At 39.8% G+C, this 16691-nt stretch overlaps 2 protein-coding genes across 23 annotated transcripts in view; one reads left to right on the top strand and one right to left on the bottom strand.

The window, feature by feature from the left end:
• The window catches only part of DNAJB4 (DnaJ heat shock protein family (Hsp40) member B4), a 30052-nt gene extending 23918 nt beyond the window's left edge, over positions 1 to 6134 (bottom strand). Inside the window, exons 1-2 of one of the 2 annotated variants that reach the window (XM_061345174.1) lie at positions 5953 to 6134; positions 2365 to 2402 (exon numbers count right to left, since the gene is read on the bottom strand). The gene's annotated coding sequence lies outside the window, so the exon portion shown is untranslated. The remainder of the gene's footprint in view (positions 1 to 2364; positions 2403 to 5952) is intronic. The other variant, XM_061345173.1, reaches the window with a different exon arrangement.
• Positions 6135 to 6292: 158 nt separating this feature from the next.
• The window catches only part of FUBP1 (far upstream element binding protein 1), a 35830-nt gene continuing 25431 nt past the window's right edge, over positions 6293 to 16691 (top strand). For 14 of the 21 annotated variants that reach the window (XR_009724178.1, XR_009724179.1, XR_009724176.1 and 11 more), the window contains exons 1-15: positions 6294 to 6524; positions 7744 to 7834; positions 8806 to 8868; positions 9728 to 9766; positions 10121 to 10160; positions 11050 to 11099; positions 11196 to 11267; positions 11540 to 11597; positions 13053 to 13215; positions 13299 to 13397; positions 13489 to 13590; positions 14256 to 14358; positions 14443 to 14543; positions 15052 to 15193; positions 16389 to 16549. Coding sequence is in view for 10 of the 21 variants with exons in the window: in XM_061345149.1 (XP_061201133.1) it covers positions 6411 to 6524; positions 7744 to 7834; positions 8806 to 8868; positions 9728 to 9766; positions 10121 to 10160; positions 11050 to 11099; positions 11196 to 11267; positions 11540 to 11597; positions 13053 to 13215; positions 13299 to 13397; positions 13489 to 13590; positions 14256 to 14358; positions 14443 to 14543; positions 15052 to 15193; positions 16389 to 16549 (1398 nt within the window). In the remaining 11 variants the exon portion in view is untranslated. Of the gene's footprint in view, positions 6525 to 6864; positions 6886 to 7743; positions 7835 to 8805; positions 8869 to 9727; positions 9767 to 10120; positions 10161 to 11049; positions 11100 to 11195; positions 11268 to 11539; positions 11598 to 13052; positions 13216 to 13298; positions 13398 to 13488; positions 13591 to 14255; positions 14359 to 14442; positions 14544 to 15051; positions 15194 to 16388; positions 16550 to 16691 lie in introns of those variants that run through there. The other 7 variants (XM_061345153.1, XM_061345150.1, XM_061345151.1 and 4 more) reach the window with 7 other exon arrangements.

Genomic DNA, 16691 nt, shown 5'->3' with positions numbered 1-16691 from the left:
GGCTTTGTCCAACCCGGCCTTGAACACTGCCAGGGATGGAGCATTCACAACCTCCCTGGGCAACCCATTCCAGTACGTCACCACCCTAACAGGAAAGAATTTCTTCCACATATGCAATCTAAACTTCCCCTGTTTAAGTTTTAACTCATTACCCCTTGTCCTTTCACTACAGTCCCTAATGAAGACTCCCTCCCCAGCATTCCTATAGGCCCCTTCAGATACTGAAAGGCTGCTATGAGGTCTCCATGCAGCCTTCTCCAGGCTGAAAAGCCCCAACTTTCTCAGCCTATCTTCATATAGGAGGTGCTCCAGTCCCCAGTCATCCTTGTGGCCCTCCTCTGGACTTGTTCCAACAGTTCCATGGCCTTTTTATGTTGAGGACAACAGAACTGCACACAATACTCCAAGCGAGGTCTCACAAGAGAAGAGTAGAGGGGCAGGATCACTTCCTGCGACCTGCTGGTCACGTTCCTTTTGATGCAGCCCAGGATACGCTTGGCTTTCTGGGCTGCAAGCGCACACTGCCGGCTCATGTTAATTTTCTCATCAACCAACACCCCCAAGTCCTTCTCCACAGGGCTGCTCTGAATCTATTCTCTGCCCAACCTGTAGCTGTGCCTGTGATTGCTCCAATCCAGGTGCAGAACCTTGCATATGCCACGGTTAAACTTCATGAGGTTGGCATCAGCCGACCTCACAAGTGTGTGTGGGACTCACAAGTCCCTCTGGATGGCATTCCTTCCCTCCAGCGTATCAACCGAACCACGCAGCTTGGTGTCATCGGCAGACTTGCTGAGGGCGCACTCAATTCCACTGTCCATGTCAGTGACTAAGATGTTAAACAAGCCCGGTCCCAACACCGATCACAGAGGGACACCACTCGTTACTGGTCTCCAGCCGGGCATTGAGCTATTGACCACAACTCTTTGCATATGGCCATCCAGCCAGTTCTTTATCCACCGAGTAGTCCACCTATCAAACTAATGTCTCTCCAATTTAGAGACAAGGATGTTGTGTGGGACAGTGTTGAACACAATTTGTGACACACCTAATGAAATTTAATAGCCTTCTGTAAGCTAGCCAAAATCCTAGTCACATCAGCCTTTTACTGCTCAACTGTCCTTCAAGCCCAGAATCAAATTTGCTCGTAGACATCAACAGCACCAGTAGGGCAAATCCCCCTTCTTCCCTTTAAAGTTTTACTATTAGATTTCCTTTCAGCAGCTCCAACCCAATTCTAGCTTTAAAACTAAATACACAAGATTAAGAAGAGTAAAATGCTCTAATCAATCTACAGTATTTCTACAGCTTTTCTTCAAATACTTAATACAGTAAAACTGTTTTGCTAAGTGCAGCACGACTAAATGTAAGCCAGGACTTCAAATCTCTCAAGATTTTTGAAACTTACTACATAAAAATTGGTACAGAGGGGACCATATATGGGCTTAGGGAGCAAATTCACTCTTGCTCTTCTCCCAAAAGACAAGGAAAAAGCTGCATTATCATCACCGAGTAAAGGCAGATGTGACAGCAGCTGCAGCAGAGCAGGCTGCCCCTCCTCTTCAACATTCCCACCTTCTCACACAAATACTTTTTCCTACCCCCTCCAATTCCTCAGTAACAAACCATGCCTCTGCATCTGTCTAGAACGAAGCATAACAGGAGTATTTGCTGACTAGGTAGGAAGACAACTGGCCATCACTTAGATCACCCTGTGTAGGTGATCTAAGTTGGTGAATTCTGCACAGTAATATTATTTTAGTCCTAAGAACTGTTCCACTTGACCCCCATCTCTCTCAAAAAAGAACTTATGAGCATTGTATAGGTTTTGTAGGCAGTTTAAGCTATGCTTAATATTATGGGTTTTCTATCAATACATTTTCTTTTAGATCCAAATTGTAAATCTGAAATTTGTAATTACTTCTTCAGTGCACATGTGGTAAATATGAAAGCTCATGACAAATCAACAGCTGTTTCAACATAGAGAACATGCTGAATCTTTTCTCAGTAGTTACATAAGGGAGTTTTCTACTAATAACGCTGCAGATCCTGGACACCCTTTGCCAGTGCAGGAGCATGAACTGACTGTTAGGACCTAAACTGCTTGATTTATATCTCCCAAAGTGATGAACTCATCAGAAAACAACTGCAAATTTCCTCACACCAGCAACGACTTGCAGAAAGCAGAAGCAGGCAGATGCAAAGCTATCACAATGGTTATCCTTCTCTGATAGAGACCATAATTACTTTTCCTATAGAGGTGTTTAATGTACTCAGGCAAAGGTAAACAAAACATGGTACCCAGAGAGTTGCAGAGGCAACTTAACAAGAAATAGTTCATGACCCTGTGAGAGGTCTCCTTACCTGTCCAAGCAAACCACTTCTTTCAGGACTGTCTTACCCTTTGTTCTGGTCACCAGAGATCAAAGTTGAAGTTAATTGTTAAAGAGGAAAGAAAACAAGAACAGAAAAAAAACCCCACAATATACACCACCACCAAAACAAACAAACAAACAACAAACAAACAAAAATCAACAAAAAACCCTAAACAAAACAAAAAAGCCATAAAAAAAAACCAACAAAAATGCAAAAAAACCCACAGAACTAAGTGTGAGCATGCACTGAAGTGTCTTGGTTTATGCAAAGGATTTGGGTTAGTTTCACACATCCACATTTATGCTTCTGCAATATCTGAAACAAGCCAATTTAAGAAATTTAAAATACCCAGACTACTTTTGGTAGAAGTAAGGATTCCTTCACACACACAATACTTTTTTTTAAAAACAACTCAAAACCACACAAATGTGGGGGCTTTTTGCTTATGTTTTAGTGTTGCCAACCTCCCCACAAATTATCCATTACTTAAGTCTATCACAATCCACACTATACATAAAGTTTTCTGACTTGCTGGGTTTTTCATTTAAAGTACCTCTTTCTCAGTAATCCTATATACCAGAATGCTCTAGCCTAATTATTACTGAATAAAACCCAACAACTATGAACTGTAAACCATGACAGATGTCATTTTCTGACAAGTTTACTTAAGGGAGACAGCTTCCTCAAACCTCTAACAGAAATACTGAAAGACATTTTAAAATTCCATACTCTGTTACCTCATGTCTTTCACTAGTTAGTAAAATTCTGAAAGTGGCAGACTACTATACTTTCCTCTTTAGTAAGGGGAAGTTACTGTACAAATGAGGCTTATTTTTTACAGCAGAACCAAAGTTCTCATGCTCTAGCAGCACAGTGCAAATGTTTGCTTACCAATACACCACATTTAATTTCTTAGAAGGCAGATTTCAGAAAACAGGCAATGAGTAATTTTTGCAAGTAAGAAAGCAGAATAACCTGATATGTGCTGCTGTTACCAGTCAGCAATGCACTTGAAAAAATATTGCTGTTACCACTCAGTGTTAAGGGATTAGATCTTCACCCCACTCCATTAAGATATTAAAAAGAAGGGATTAATCCCACAGGGATAATTTTCTCTACAGAAGTATCATTTAATAAAAGGAAATTAAGAGTGCTTAAGAGATACAGGTTTCTAGCAGACAGGTTCTAAGTGCTGTCGTGGGAAATACAGATAGAAGTAACTCTTCCATTGTTGATAAAGGTCATTAGATTAGGAACAGTGAAAATAAGGACTTAGTATCTATACAGATTTAAGATCTTACTCCTCTGTAATTTGCTAAATTTGATGTTGTAGTTGAAGGCCCAAGAAGTACAGTAACTTCAAGAATCATACCTATACTAAACATCTCAGCTTTCAAATGAAGCATCACCTCATCCTGTGGTCAAAAGCTGATAAATTCAAAACTGACATTCACTTATCAGTTGTTTACAAATGCAACTAGAACGCTTGTAGTCCCACCCAAGAGTGTTTTTATTAGCATTATAACTACTTACAAGGCATTATAACTACTTACAAATAGCAATATTATACAGTTAAAGCCCTTCTCACAGAACTTAACAAAGAATCACTTGCCCATTTCACAAAAATAAAAAGCAAAGCACATAGACCCTCCACATCTAGTAAGTAAAGAGCCACAAAAGGCATAGACCTTTTATGTATTAGCCAGTATTAGCTTTAGTGCCTCACAGTCAACTATTGCTCAACTTACTGATTTGCACAGCATGGCTAGTATACACAGACAAATTCTCAGTAACAAAGAAAATAAAGAAATAGTTCAAGGTCAAAGTTGCTTCGAAATAGCAGAGTTAAGCATAAAAAGTAAGTTCCCACCTTCCAAACCTATTTTTGCTTTCTCCCTGCCCTCCCCAACTAACACAGCTACATTAATGGAAGGTATACAATAATTCTTCTGAACAGCCTGTTTCAGCCAAAGTATCACAGCAGCAAATTTCACCCAGCTCTAATTATATAATCTGGCCAAAAGCATGTACAAATTCTGATTTTGTCGAATATATTTATCTTAAAACCCTTTTGAGCTATATCACTTCAAAAGTTTTACAGAAGGAAAAAAAAATAACAAAAACAAAACAACCTAGCACATGTTCTCAGCTTCCTCTGGTGGAGTTACCTGGGAAGAAACTGCAGTATAATCTGACCTTAGCAGCAGTACTTAGTCTTACTAAGATGATCCATTTATAAACAGCCAGAATTGAAGGGACCAGCAAGAAAATGGGATTTCTCAAAGCAACATGGAGCTACAAGGCTACCAAAAAAAAGAAGACAACAGGATGCACTTTCACACATAACTCCAACAGAGTTGCTCCCTTCCTACACAGGGCCCAAGCCTAGGCAAAGTCCAAAGCAACAGTTGCTTAATTTAAACTGACAACAAACAGATTCATTTATAAGAGACGTCCCACTGTTCATCTTAAAAGCACATATCGCAAAAAAAACCCAAATACTAATGTAATGGAAGAGCCAATGAAAAAACTACAGTTCGATGCACAATTTTTTTAAATGCAAAGCATTCTCTCAGAACAGTACAGAATGCAGTTATACAGCTTAGTTCCCCTTCAGTATTATCCAGTCCCTACTGCTGTAACAGCTAAGTAGATATTATATGACCTTATCTAGATGTGAAGTCTTCACAACACTGTCATCCATATTCAGCATACCACCACAGCACGTCAAAGGACCCAAACAGGGCCCAGATTAAAGCATTACTAGCTCTGATTTTTCATTTAAGCTTGTGGTTGTGCAGCCGAAAGAAGAAAAAAACACCACACAACAAAACAAACAAAGAAAAAAAAAAAAAACAAAACACCCTTCTAATTGCAACAACTGTGTAGTAACAGAGACTAACTTCAACAAGAAATACACAATCTTGGACGCTGCAAGAGCCGGTAAGTAAAGCTTCCTGAAAAGAGAACGGATAAAAAAAACCCCAAACTGCCTCGTTCGACAGAGCGGTGGAAGCAATGAAAAGCCGACACAAGGCAGCGTCGGGCCGCGCCCGAGTGACACTACGGGCAGGGCACCGCAAGGCGCACGGCCGAGGGGACGGGCCGCACAGCCCGAGGCGAAAGCAGTGCCGCCCCAGCCCAACAGCTCGCCCTCTAAGCGGGAGCCTGACAAGGCACCCCTCACCTCTCCAGCCACCGCCAAGCCTCTACCATCAGACACCGAGGTTTCTTCCCTGAAATGGAGCTTGTGTTATTTTTCCTAGCTGTCCCGCGTCACACAGTGGGTGCGCTGACAGTGCCCAGCGGCCGTGCAACAGCACAGCATTAAGAACAGCCCCCTCCACAAGACAACACCTGGCTAAACTGGAGAGAAGGCCCAGCTTACCAGTGAGCTCAGAGCAGCTACCTTCCTCACCCGGTCCCTCAGCTAGCCCAGAAACCGGTTGAGACGGAATACAGCTACCAGAACACCTCCCCAGGCACAACCTAACGCAGGCAGGCAGGCAGCCAAGCCACATCCGCAGTGTTGCCAGCTGCCCTCGGGCCCCTTCCTTGACCGCCCTCACCACTCACCTGACAGAAGCTGCCTCAAACGGCCTCCGGGGCAAGCTCACTCCCGCCACCTTCCACACCCCGAGCGCGACTCCCACTGGCGCACCACCGGCTCAAAACCAAATCACGCGAGATCTGCCTGCCACGCCTTGCAGCGGGGCTCTGAGATCATCCTTCCCCACACCACGTGATGCTCCCGGCCCTATCACCGGGTGCATCTACCGGCTCGTGCCACCATGGAAACATCGCGAGCTCCCCCACCCCCACAAAGCCTCGAAACGCCGCGAGGCTTCTTCGCCTTTCTCCGGCCTGCTGGTGAAATCTCGCCAATGAAATCTCGCGAGGTTAGGTGAGGTTCCCCACCCCGCCCTCCCCCCCGAGCACGATGCCGCGCCGGAATGTGAAAGGCTCCCGCCCGCCGCCATTTTCTTTCTTTCTTGGCAAGCAGCGAACGGGGAGGCAGCGGTAACTGAGCGACTATGGCGGACTATTCTACAGTGCCTCCGCCTGCTTCAGGCGCGCCCGGGGGAGGCGGCGGTGGAGGTGGAGGAGTGAACGATGCCTTTAAAGACGCACTACAGAGAGCTAGGCAGGTGTGTGTGTGTAACTCGGCTCTACAAGATCCGCGGCCCGGAGACAGCCGCTGAGCAGGCCGCGGCGCCTTACCCGCGGAAGGAGTTAGCGGGTTGTGCTTTGGGGAGAGACCTGCGGAGCGGGGTTCTCCGCCAATATGTGTCTGTGATGTAGAATGGGGGGAGCTTTGTCCCGTCTTGTCCCCTCGCACCCCTTTGCGCACGCCGCGGCGGGGCCCGCGCTGTCCGCCCGCCCTCCTCGGGCGGTGAAAAGCCTTTTCAGTCAATCCCTCGTTCCCACCGCTCCGCCATTGCCCGCTGGCGGACTGAGCGCTCGCAGTGTCTTGGCCCGAAGCGATCAGCGCCTTCGCGGAGCGGCAGGGTGAGGGGTGCGGCGCGTTGTGGTCCCTGCTGCAGGCGGGGAGGTGAAATCTCAGCCGGCGGCGCGGCGGCTTATCGGGCTCCCGGCGCCGTGCCGGGCCTCGTGGGTGGCTGACGGGCAGCGGGAGGGAAGGCGGTACCTCCCGCTGCCCGCATTGTGTTCCCCGGGGCGCCCTCGCTGCCCGCTAACCTGCTCAAACCGGTTGGGAAGGGCTGCGGCCTGCGGAGTGAAGGCGGCCAGGGCCGTCTTGTAGGAAGTTCTTTATCCCGGAGTTCAGTCTGTAGCTTTTGCACCACAGGCGATGGTTTTATGATTTCTCGGGTAAAATTCTCACCTTCTCTGGTAATAACCGGTCGCGGTTTTGGCAGTAGTTGAAGGCCCAGCGTTATCGGGACTGCTGATGGTTGGAGTAATTTTAGCAGTGGGATTGATTGATTGTTTTTTTTTCCAGGAATAATGGGTAGAAAAGGAAAACCCTTTTCAGGAAAAAAGTTTTTGCTATTTGAAAGGCAGTTGGTTTTGAGGATCATAGTTAGGGTTGGAAAGGACCTTAAGATCATCTAGTTCCAACCCGCCTGCCGTGGGGGGCTTTTTTGCCTTTTTTTTTTTTCCCAACCGATGGAGAAAATGTAGGAAGGCTTCCTGTTGAATGCTGAGCACAAGTCTCGTTGAAGATACTATAAAATATCATTTAAGTGAACAAAACTGTTCCTAGCATCAGCCTTGTGCTTATTTTGAGTCATTTTAGAGTGTATTGTATAAATTGCTCAAAATCTTTTGGAAGACCTAGAATAAATTAGGGTTTATTGGTGGATTTTTAGTTTTCTTCCCACCTCACAACATCTGCCTTTTGTTTAGATTGCAGCAAAAATTGGGGGAGATGCTGGCACATCAATGAATTCAAACGACTACGGTTATGGAGGACAGAAAAGACCTCTTGAGGATGGAGGTATGCGCTTGTTACTGCTGGATTTGGCTATTGAGTATGGCCATGGTGCTAGAAAAATTGTAGGTGGTGTTTTTTGTTTGTGGGTTGTTGTTTGTTTGTTTGTTTTCCCATAGCACAGCATAAACACATCTTGTGTCCTTTGTAGATCATTACATGCCTTTTCATTTTCGGTTTAATGGGGAAATAGTTTTAAACCATCATGTTCTAACCTGAAGTGAATGTAGCCCTGTTATAAAATATTTTTAACGTGGTTTAAACATTGTAAAAATGAAAATATATGCGGGGGGGGCAGATAAATGCATGGTTGAGAAACTTACACAGATATGTAATTTAAGTCTTTTGTAGTTGTGTAGGGCTGATTACAGTTGGTAAATTACCATTGGAGTAAGAAGTGCTCAGTCTTTTGATTGTTTCATATACTTTATTATTGCAGTTTCAAATAAAACTGTTAATGCATTTCATTGTAAAAGCATAGGACTTTAAAAAAAGACAGGAAAGTGTATTTTCTATCTTGCAGACACTTTTGCTTAGTCTTAACATTTACGCCTATAGAATGTGTGAACCCTGATAAGAACACATTAAATCTTTTTGCAGCGTTTTGGGTTTCCTTATACTGCAGTAAAGTTTTCCCTTGAAATGTGTGTGTGGTCTTCTGTCTCTTACTAAGCAGTCAGTTTGAACTTAAGAGGGTTTGGTACGTTTAATAAACACACAGAATCCTGGCTAAATTGTGGGAAGAAATCTCTGAACTTGTTGCAATGTTCTCCTAGGTCTCACAAAAGAGCAGTGACTTTTTTTTCCTTTAAGGAGATTGAAACTCAGTCTACAGAATGTAACTAGGGCTTAATATCAGGAGTTCTTGTGTAATGAAGTTTTTTTTTTCTATTAACAGTGAGATTTTCAATATACAAAAATGAGCTAATGATGCTTCAGATGATATATGTAATGTATTCTTTTTATTTTATGTGTAGATGGCTCTTGGACAAGTCCGAGCAGTACAACACACTGGGAGGGAATGCCCTCTCCTTTTAAAGGCAGGAATTTTTATTTATTACCTGTGTTTAGTATGTAAACATGACATAAACTAGTGGATCTTTCTGGATTGACACAAATATTTCTTGGAATATGTGTCTTGAGTTTTTGCCACACATAAATTATGATGGTTCATATAACCTTTATTTTGGGGTGGGAAAGAAGCATCCAAAGTCTTATCTTTTCAGGTAGAGGTTAATTATGCCTTTCATTCCATTACTGTACAGAAAGGATTTGTATGGAGATGATATAGTTGCTTTGAATCTGCTTTTTTTTGAAGTTTTATGCTGTGAAATGCTTGATACTTGGATAAGAATTTAATACTGACATTCAGATTGAGATTGCATTGCCATGTGATACTGTTGTATTTTCCAATGTTTGATATAGATATGTGGTTGTCAGATTTTTGTGGGGTCTTTTTTTTTTCCTTTAAAGTCATTGTTGATTTTTGTATGGGTTTGATTTATTTTTTCTCCTTTTTTTTTTTTTTAACTATAGAAGCATCATTAGCTTGAACAACCAACAGCTAAACATTGTTCCTTGTCTTAGTTAAGTTTCAGTGACTGGGTATCTATCAGCAATCTACGGTGTGTTATGAAAACTGCCTTTTTTTAAACTACTTGAGTAGATACATGGAAAAACCTAACATCTTTTCAGCTATACTAACCAAGTGCTGAGTGTTCGTGAGATTCTTTCTTCTGTTCAGATGATCAACTCCCTGAAATTGGAGGAAAAAAATGAAAGGGAAAAAAATGAAAGGGGGACTAAAACACAGTGGAAAGTTACGATTCACACTAAAAGGTGTAAACACTTCTTGAATTTCTTAGCAAAAAAAAATTCAAAACCATCTTAATTTTTCAGATCAACCAGATGCTAAGAAAGTTGCGCCTCAGAATGACTGTAAGTAATTTTTATTTTGTTGGGGGGGGGGGGGGGGGAAAAAATAAGCAATTGTAACATTGTCAAAACAAGAATCTGAAACGGTGTTCTGGTGATTCTTGAATCAGTAGAACCAAATGTATGGCTGCGGGTTTATGTCTTGTTTTCTTGAAGCAACGTGAGTCTGCTTTGTAAAATTTACAGTGTAGTTAGCAACAGTTGAGAATGGTTTTAGCCATTTTTAAAACTCTTGATAACACTTCTTAAAAGACAAGTTGGACAAAAAGTTGATCCAGCTAATTTTTATTATCAAAGGGGAAGCTTAGTTGTAAATCATATCCCTAGTTTGAATTTAATTTTAATATTTGTTTATAGCTTTTGGAAATCAGCTACCACCAATGCATCAACAACAAAGGTAAGAGTTCACATTACGTGTTATGTAGAGTTTTCCTCTTTACTGAAAGAAAGCAGTTGCAGGATTTATTTTATTATTTTTTGCCATTTTCAGGTGGTATCAATGAGAGCTTATCCGAAAAGTAGCATAATTGCATAAAGAATTACTCTCTAGTTGTGTGATTCATTGAAATCTAGTTTTGCAAGTCCCAAGACAAACACCTAAAATGCATCTATATTGCTAATCTCTTTCTCTTTGCAGCCTAGGATGTGCATCAAGTTTAGTAAAAGGAAAATGCCTTGCTGGTTTTTACTGCTTGAGCATAGGTAGCATAACCTGAAGTTAGAAGCAGATCTGAAGGGAAAAGGGGTTGACACTATCCCTTAAACAAAAAGGAAAGCAATGGAATTCAACAAAAAGGAAAAAAAAAAGAGGGAAGTTCAGACTTGACACAGCATATATCTCACATTTGCTACAGCATAGTAGTAGTTTTCTTGAGTTATTTCTTCTCTAAACAACCATATCCAACTATTATCATGCTTTGGCTTCTGGTTTTGGTATACAAGATGCTGGAATTGTGTATTTTCATCATACTTAGATGAGTATACAGATGAAACTTAAAATGCTAAATTACCTTTTTGTACCTCATATCTTTTAATAGTAAAGAGGATGAAGGAAAACTCAGGTTGATTCATATTATACATGAACTATTAATGGTCACTTTTGTTTATTGTCACTTTACTTAGTACTGTGCTTGCATAACAACTTTCAAAGTTGATGTGAGACATGAAAGCCAGGATGATAATGGGGGCAGTAGGTTTCATTAGTTTCATTAGTTTAATGGGAGGATATATATAGATTTAATGCCAGTTTGGTCTCTGAATGGTCTTTTGTTTAACATTATCCGTAGGTCTGTGATGACAGAAGAGTACAAAGTTCCAGATGGGATGGTTGGATTCAGTAAGTAGTATGGATGTGGTGGTGTAGTATACTACATGAGGAATGTTAGCAGATGTTGTTAATACAAATAATCTTTTGATATTTTCTTTCTCTAAGTAATTGGCAGAGGTGGAGAGCAGATCTCACGCATACAGCAAGAGTCTGGCTGTAAAATACAGATTGCACCTGGTAACTATTTGTGTTTTTACTCTTTATTTTGGTGGGGGTTTTTTGGTAGAAAGTTCAGAAAGCTGGTCATTGCTTCTAATTACCTGAACCTTCAGTAAAGGTGTATTTTAATTTTTTTGTGCTAATGGTAGTTGTCATGTGTTACAGAAATGCAAAATTATTGTGATACATTAATTATTCTGTGAAATTCCAGTAGTAGTTCGTATGTTATGTTTGATGTTGTAACCTCTTTCTGACTTTACTGAGAAATCTGCTTTATTTTATGACTGTAGATAGTGGAGGCCTGCCTGAAAGATCATGTATGCTAACTGGAACACCAGAGTCTGTTCAGTAAGTAAAATAAATTTTGTGTGTTCATATTTAACTGTACAATACACTTAAATTTATTTTTTTATGATCAAAATGTTGTATCTAGATAGTATGTTCGTAACGCAGTATTTTTTTCTTCTTTTTTTTTCTGTTGAGGCAGTCTGGGGACAATTAAATATATACATAAGAAAAAAGGCCCTCAGCATACTTGGAATTTTAAGACAAATATATGAAACCTCCAACTTTTCCCAGTTCAAACCTTGTAGATAATACATGGGGAAAAATGAGTAATGTGTCAGAGTAGGAGTTACTCAGAGCCCAACCCATCAGAGTTCCTAAATGGCTTTTGTGTAAATTAACGTATACCAAAAATTATTGTAAATGGTGTCTCTAATGCCTATCAGCAAAGTTAACTTTTGCCTTCCTGTGTTCAGGGAAGAGGATTGTAACAATGAAAATGTTCTGTTTGCTTTGCATTTTTCACTGGCACAGAAGTCATATAGCCACTTAAAGACCACCTTATCCTGGTTATGCTAAGAAAGTTCTTAAGTGTAGTAGTGTATTTGGTATTACTTCATTTATGTTAGCTGCTCCCAGTTCGGGTTTGCAGGCAGCAGTCTGCAGCTACATGTTTTCCCTTGGGAAAGTAGCATGGTGTTGTCGTCTTATGTTGCAGCCAAGCATTCATGAAGTCATTATTTACGGGAGGGTTTTGTTTTTTTTTAATTACAGTTTATTCCACTTACATATTATAGGAAAGGATTTTTAACTGATGTTAATACTGTAATCACAGTTTTACTCTGATAGCAGCTCCCATGTGGTGAATATATACTTACTTTTGTTCAATATTCTGGTTATGGCTACAAGTACATATGTGCTTGCTTTGCATGCTGATTCAAGCAGTAGCTATCACAGTACTTGGTGTTAAACCTAGGTTTAAACAGTGTTGGGTTTTTTTTTTTCCTTTGTATAAAACTTAACATAGACTAGATCTGCCTTAGGAATGGCTGACGGTACATTAAAAAAAATTGCTGTCAAATTAGAGGTTACTCAGATTACTAGTGAAATTAAGCAAAGTTAGAAAATGTTTTTCTTTCAAATGCACTAAAAAGTAAACTGTAACAATTATTAATTTTCTAATTAAGACTTTAAAAATATTTTAAAGGACAACATTTCCATCTTCTGAATTAAGGTTTGATGAGTGTAACTGTATTCAGGGATGATGGTGTGTTTGGTAAAGAAACACGTTTTGTATTCTGACACTGGGTTGGTTTTAGATCTACCACACTAATCTGGCAGTTAATTTCTTAAGTTATTCTTACAAATTTGCTGAGTTTGCCTCATATTAGCGATAGTGATTATATTTCTTCAGAAACTTTGCAAATTAAGAAAATAAGAATTTCCAAGCAGAATGGCTGTGAGCAAGTGACACTTGTAGGAATAAGCGTATTTATAAATGTATATATGCCTTCACAGATCAGCAAAAAGATTACTTGATCAGATAGTTGAAAAGGGAAGACCTGCACCTGGCTTTCACCATAGTGATGGACCTGGAAATGCAGTCCAAGAAATCATGATTCCAGCAAGTAAAGCAGGATTAGTTATCGGAAAAGGTGGAGAGACGATTAAACAGTTACAGGTATGTATGTATTATCTTTTAAAAGTGTGAGATAGTCTCTAATCTGGATTTGAGTGGGTATTGACCTCCCTTTTGTGAAATAGGAGCGGGCAGGTGTCAAAATGGTCATGATTCAAGATGGTCCGCAGAACACTGGTGCAGACAAGCCCCTTAGGATAACTGGAGACCCTTATAAAGTTCAGGTAAGGAGTCTTTTGGAATTCAGAGCATTTTTAAATCCATTCTGATGTTGCCTAAATAAAGTACCTAAACAAACTTTCATTCTTCTTTTAGCAAGCCAAGGAAATGGTGCTGGAGTTAATTCGTGATCAAGGTGGCTTTAGAGAGGTGCGCAACGAATATGGGTCAAGAATAGGAGGAAATGAAGGGATAGACGTAAGCATGGTTGAAAAACTTGTTCACTGTATTTTGAGATGTTAACATTAAAATGTAAAGCTGGGTAATACCACTGAAAGCTTTTAACCAGATTCCAAAAGTGGTTGTGGCACGTAAGTATTACTTGTTCACTGCTGAAACTGCAACTTTAGATGCCATGCAGCATTCACTTTACATTACCAGCAGTTCTGAACAGTTCCAACTAGCTGGATTTTTTATGAAGTAAGAGATAAGTTTTATAGCCAAATACATAATGTTACAGAAATTGGAGTTTGGCCTTTAAAAAAGGGTATTCGAGTCCACTTATTATGAAAGTCATAAGCATATAACTGTTGATCATAAGTGATGCTGAAAGCTTAATCTGCTAGAATGTGCATTTTAAGCATGTTAGAACTTTTGTTCTTTGATTGTGGGAAGCATAATACCCACCATCAAAGAAATTGCTGCCACTATAAGAACTTGTGCATAGGCTCTCTCTGATATTTTCATCCAGTTTTTGCTAGGCTTGTGACTGGATACTAAAAAAAAATAAAAAATCCCACTTTAAAAGGTAGCATAGAGCTGGCCCTAGTTCACCAATCTAATATGCGACCCTTCACTTTTATTAATTTGGCAGGAATATTTGCATCATCGATAGCTTGAATTTATTTTTTTTTCTCTTTAAGGTTCCAATACCGCGGTTTGCTGTAGGTATTGTGATTGGAAGAAATGGAGAGATGATAAAAAAGATACAAAATGATGCTGGTGTAAGGATCCAGTTCAAGCCAGGTTTGTAATAAGTCTGTAAGTTTCTGTGAATTGAGGGTAAATTTACTGGATTACGTATACTGGAATAGTTCATTTTTATTCCAGATGACGGAACAACTCCAGATAGGATAGCCCAAATCACAGGGCCTCCTGACAGATGTCAGCATGCTGCAGAAATTATTACAGATCTCCTTCGAAGCGTTCAGGTTGAGTAATACATTGTTTACTGTTTAAAATCTCCTGCCTGACTTCCTGAAAGACATAAAAATTTAAAAAATGAGTGTATAACTAAAGAAGATAATTTAATGGTGTTGTTTGAATATGCTTCAAAGTTGAGTCTGGAATATGAATGTTTGCTTTTATAGTTACAGTTTTGCAAGTGTCAGGATGACAATACCAATTCAGACTCATGGCAGCTCTTGATTTGACTGTTTTTAGAGGTGCTGCTTCTGTTATCTTGTATTAATAGCCTATATACTGTTAACCTTTGGTTGTGATCAGTGTTTTTAAATGCTTATTGTGAGATGGGCGTCACTGCTGCATTTACTGAAGACAGAAATTATGTCTTTGTACATGTGAAACCTCCTACTTGGTTCTGTATCCTTTCCTTCGTCATCTTTCATTCAAATCTATGAGTAGTGAATGTTTTTTTCTTAACAATTTGTTTCCAGTACTTTTTATAGAACATGCTAATTTGTTGCTTTTTCTTTGTAGGCTGGTAACCCTGGTGGCCCAGGACCTGGTGGTCGAGGAAGGGGTAGAGGCCAAGGCAACTGGAACATGGGCCCTCCTGGTGGATTACAGGAATTCAATTTTATTGTTCCCACTGGCAAAACTGGATTAATCATTGGCAAAGGCAATACATCTTACACATATCTATGTGTATTTAAAACAACTCTCAGCTTTTCTGTTTGTACAGATAGTGGTACTAGAGAAATGTTTCAAAAGAAGCCTTGGGAAATAGTTTCATATGTAGTAGAGCAACACAATACTGCTAAATCATAACTCATAATACCCTTTTCACATTTTCCTCACCAAAACCCATACCTCAGTGCTTAAAAATCAAGACCCAATAAACTTATGTAACTTTAAAATAATAAGTACTGAGTGGCATTGCTAGTGTTTGATAGATTCTTAGATGATCTAATTAACTTGCATTGGATCCTGTTTGATTAGCTTAGTCTTACTGCATCTCACTCTTAAAATTACTTACCTTACTCATCTGTATCTCACTAGAGCATGAGAAAACTACTTTTCTCATACTCTAGTGAAGATCTTTTACTATGGGATCCTAGAACAATGTCTTAGTTGTGTGTTTATTAATGCAGTTACTTCTCAAAGAATTTTATTTTATAAAGAATTTACTGTATGTTTCCAGATGGCACACGTGAGTTATCTTAGTCTTCAGTTTGTAATGTCTTTTCTAGACACAGTAGATAGGCTGACATAGGTCAGTTATTGACTTGGAAGGTTGACTGATCTTGTTGTTGGGGTATTTTTGTTTTAAATGCAAAATGATGCCTGTTTTGGGAACTTTGTGCCTACTGGTGATAGAAGTAACTTCTCAGGATCCTGTAAGAGGAGGAACTAGTTTAGGGAATTTAACTTTCTGGGTAAAATGCACTGCAAAATCTTTGTATTTCATTTGGTCAGTTTTTAGGTGTTTTTTTGTCATCTGTGCTTGCCTACTGCTTTATAGGGAAGATGGGCTTTAAGGTTGTATTTTCTGATAATTGTTGGGTATTGATTGATTGATATTCATGTCTAATCTTCCATCTTCACATGAATGAAAAAGACATATTGTAGGGGTTCTTTGCTGTTCTTTCTCAGGAACAATAAAAATAGTTTCTTTTTACTAGTTTATTACAATGAAAGCTCTATACTAGACTGAAAAGGCACTTTTTAAAATTGTTTGAATGTTCTTGTATGGCTGGTAAGAAAGGTGCCTTTTCATTTCTTTATCTTCAGTTTCCATGCATGTGACTTTTTATTGAGTTGAATTAATATTTTTGTTTTAATGCGTGTCATAAAAGCTGTATGTTGCATTGTAGGTGGTGAAACTATTAAAAGCATAAGCCAGCAGTCTGGTGCTAGAATAGAACTTCAAAGAAATCCTCCACCTAATGCGGATCCAAACATGAAGATGTTTACTATCCGTGGAACACCACAGCAAATAGATTATGCACGACAACTCATAGAAGAAAAGATTGGAGTGAGTTTTTAACTATATTTTGATTTACCATCATAACTAAACAGAATAGGAGGTAAGTCTCCTTTGTGGAGACTTTTCTTCCATTTCACTTCCAAATTATTTAATCAAGTAATAAATTGATGATAGTAATAGTGGTAATCTG

This window comes from Neopsephotus bourkii, unplaced genomic scaffold, assembly GCF_033783945.1.
Source record: "Neopsephotus bourkii isolate Nb327-2 ecotype Australia unplaced genomic scaffold, CSIRO-AGI_Nbou_v1 NB_234, whole genome shotgun sequence".
NCBI classification, from domain to species: Eukaryota; Metazoa; Chordata; class Aves; order Psittaciformes; family Psittacidae; genus Neopsephotus; species Neopsephotus bourkii.
Note: the sequence above shows the minus strand (reverse complement) of the source record. Positions and strands in the feature narration are given on the sequence as shown.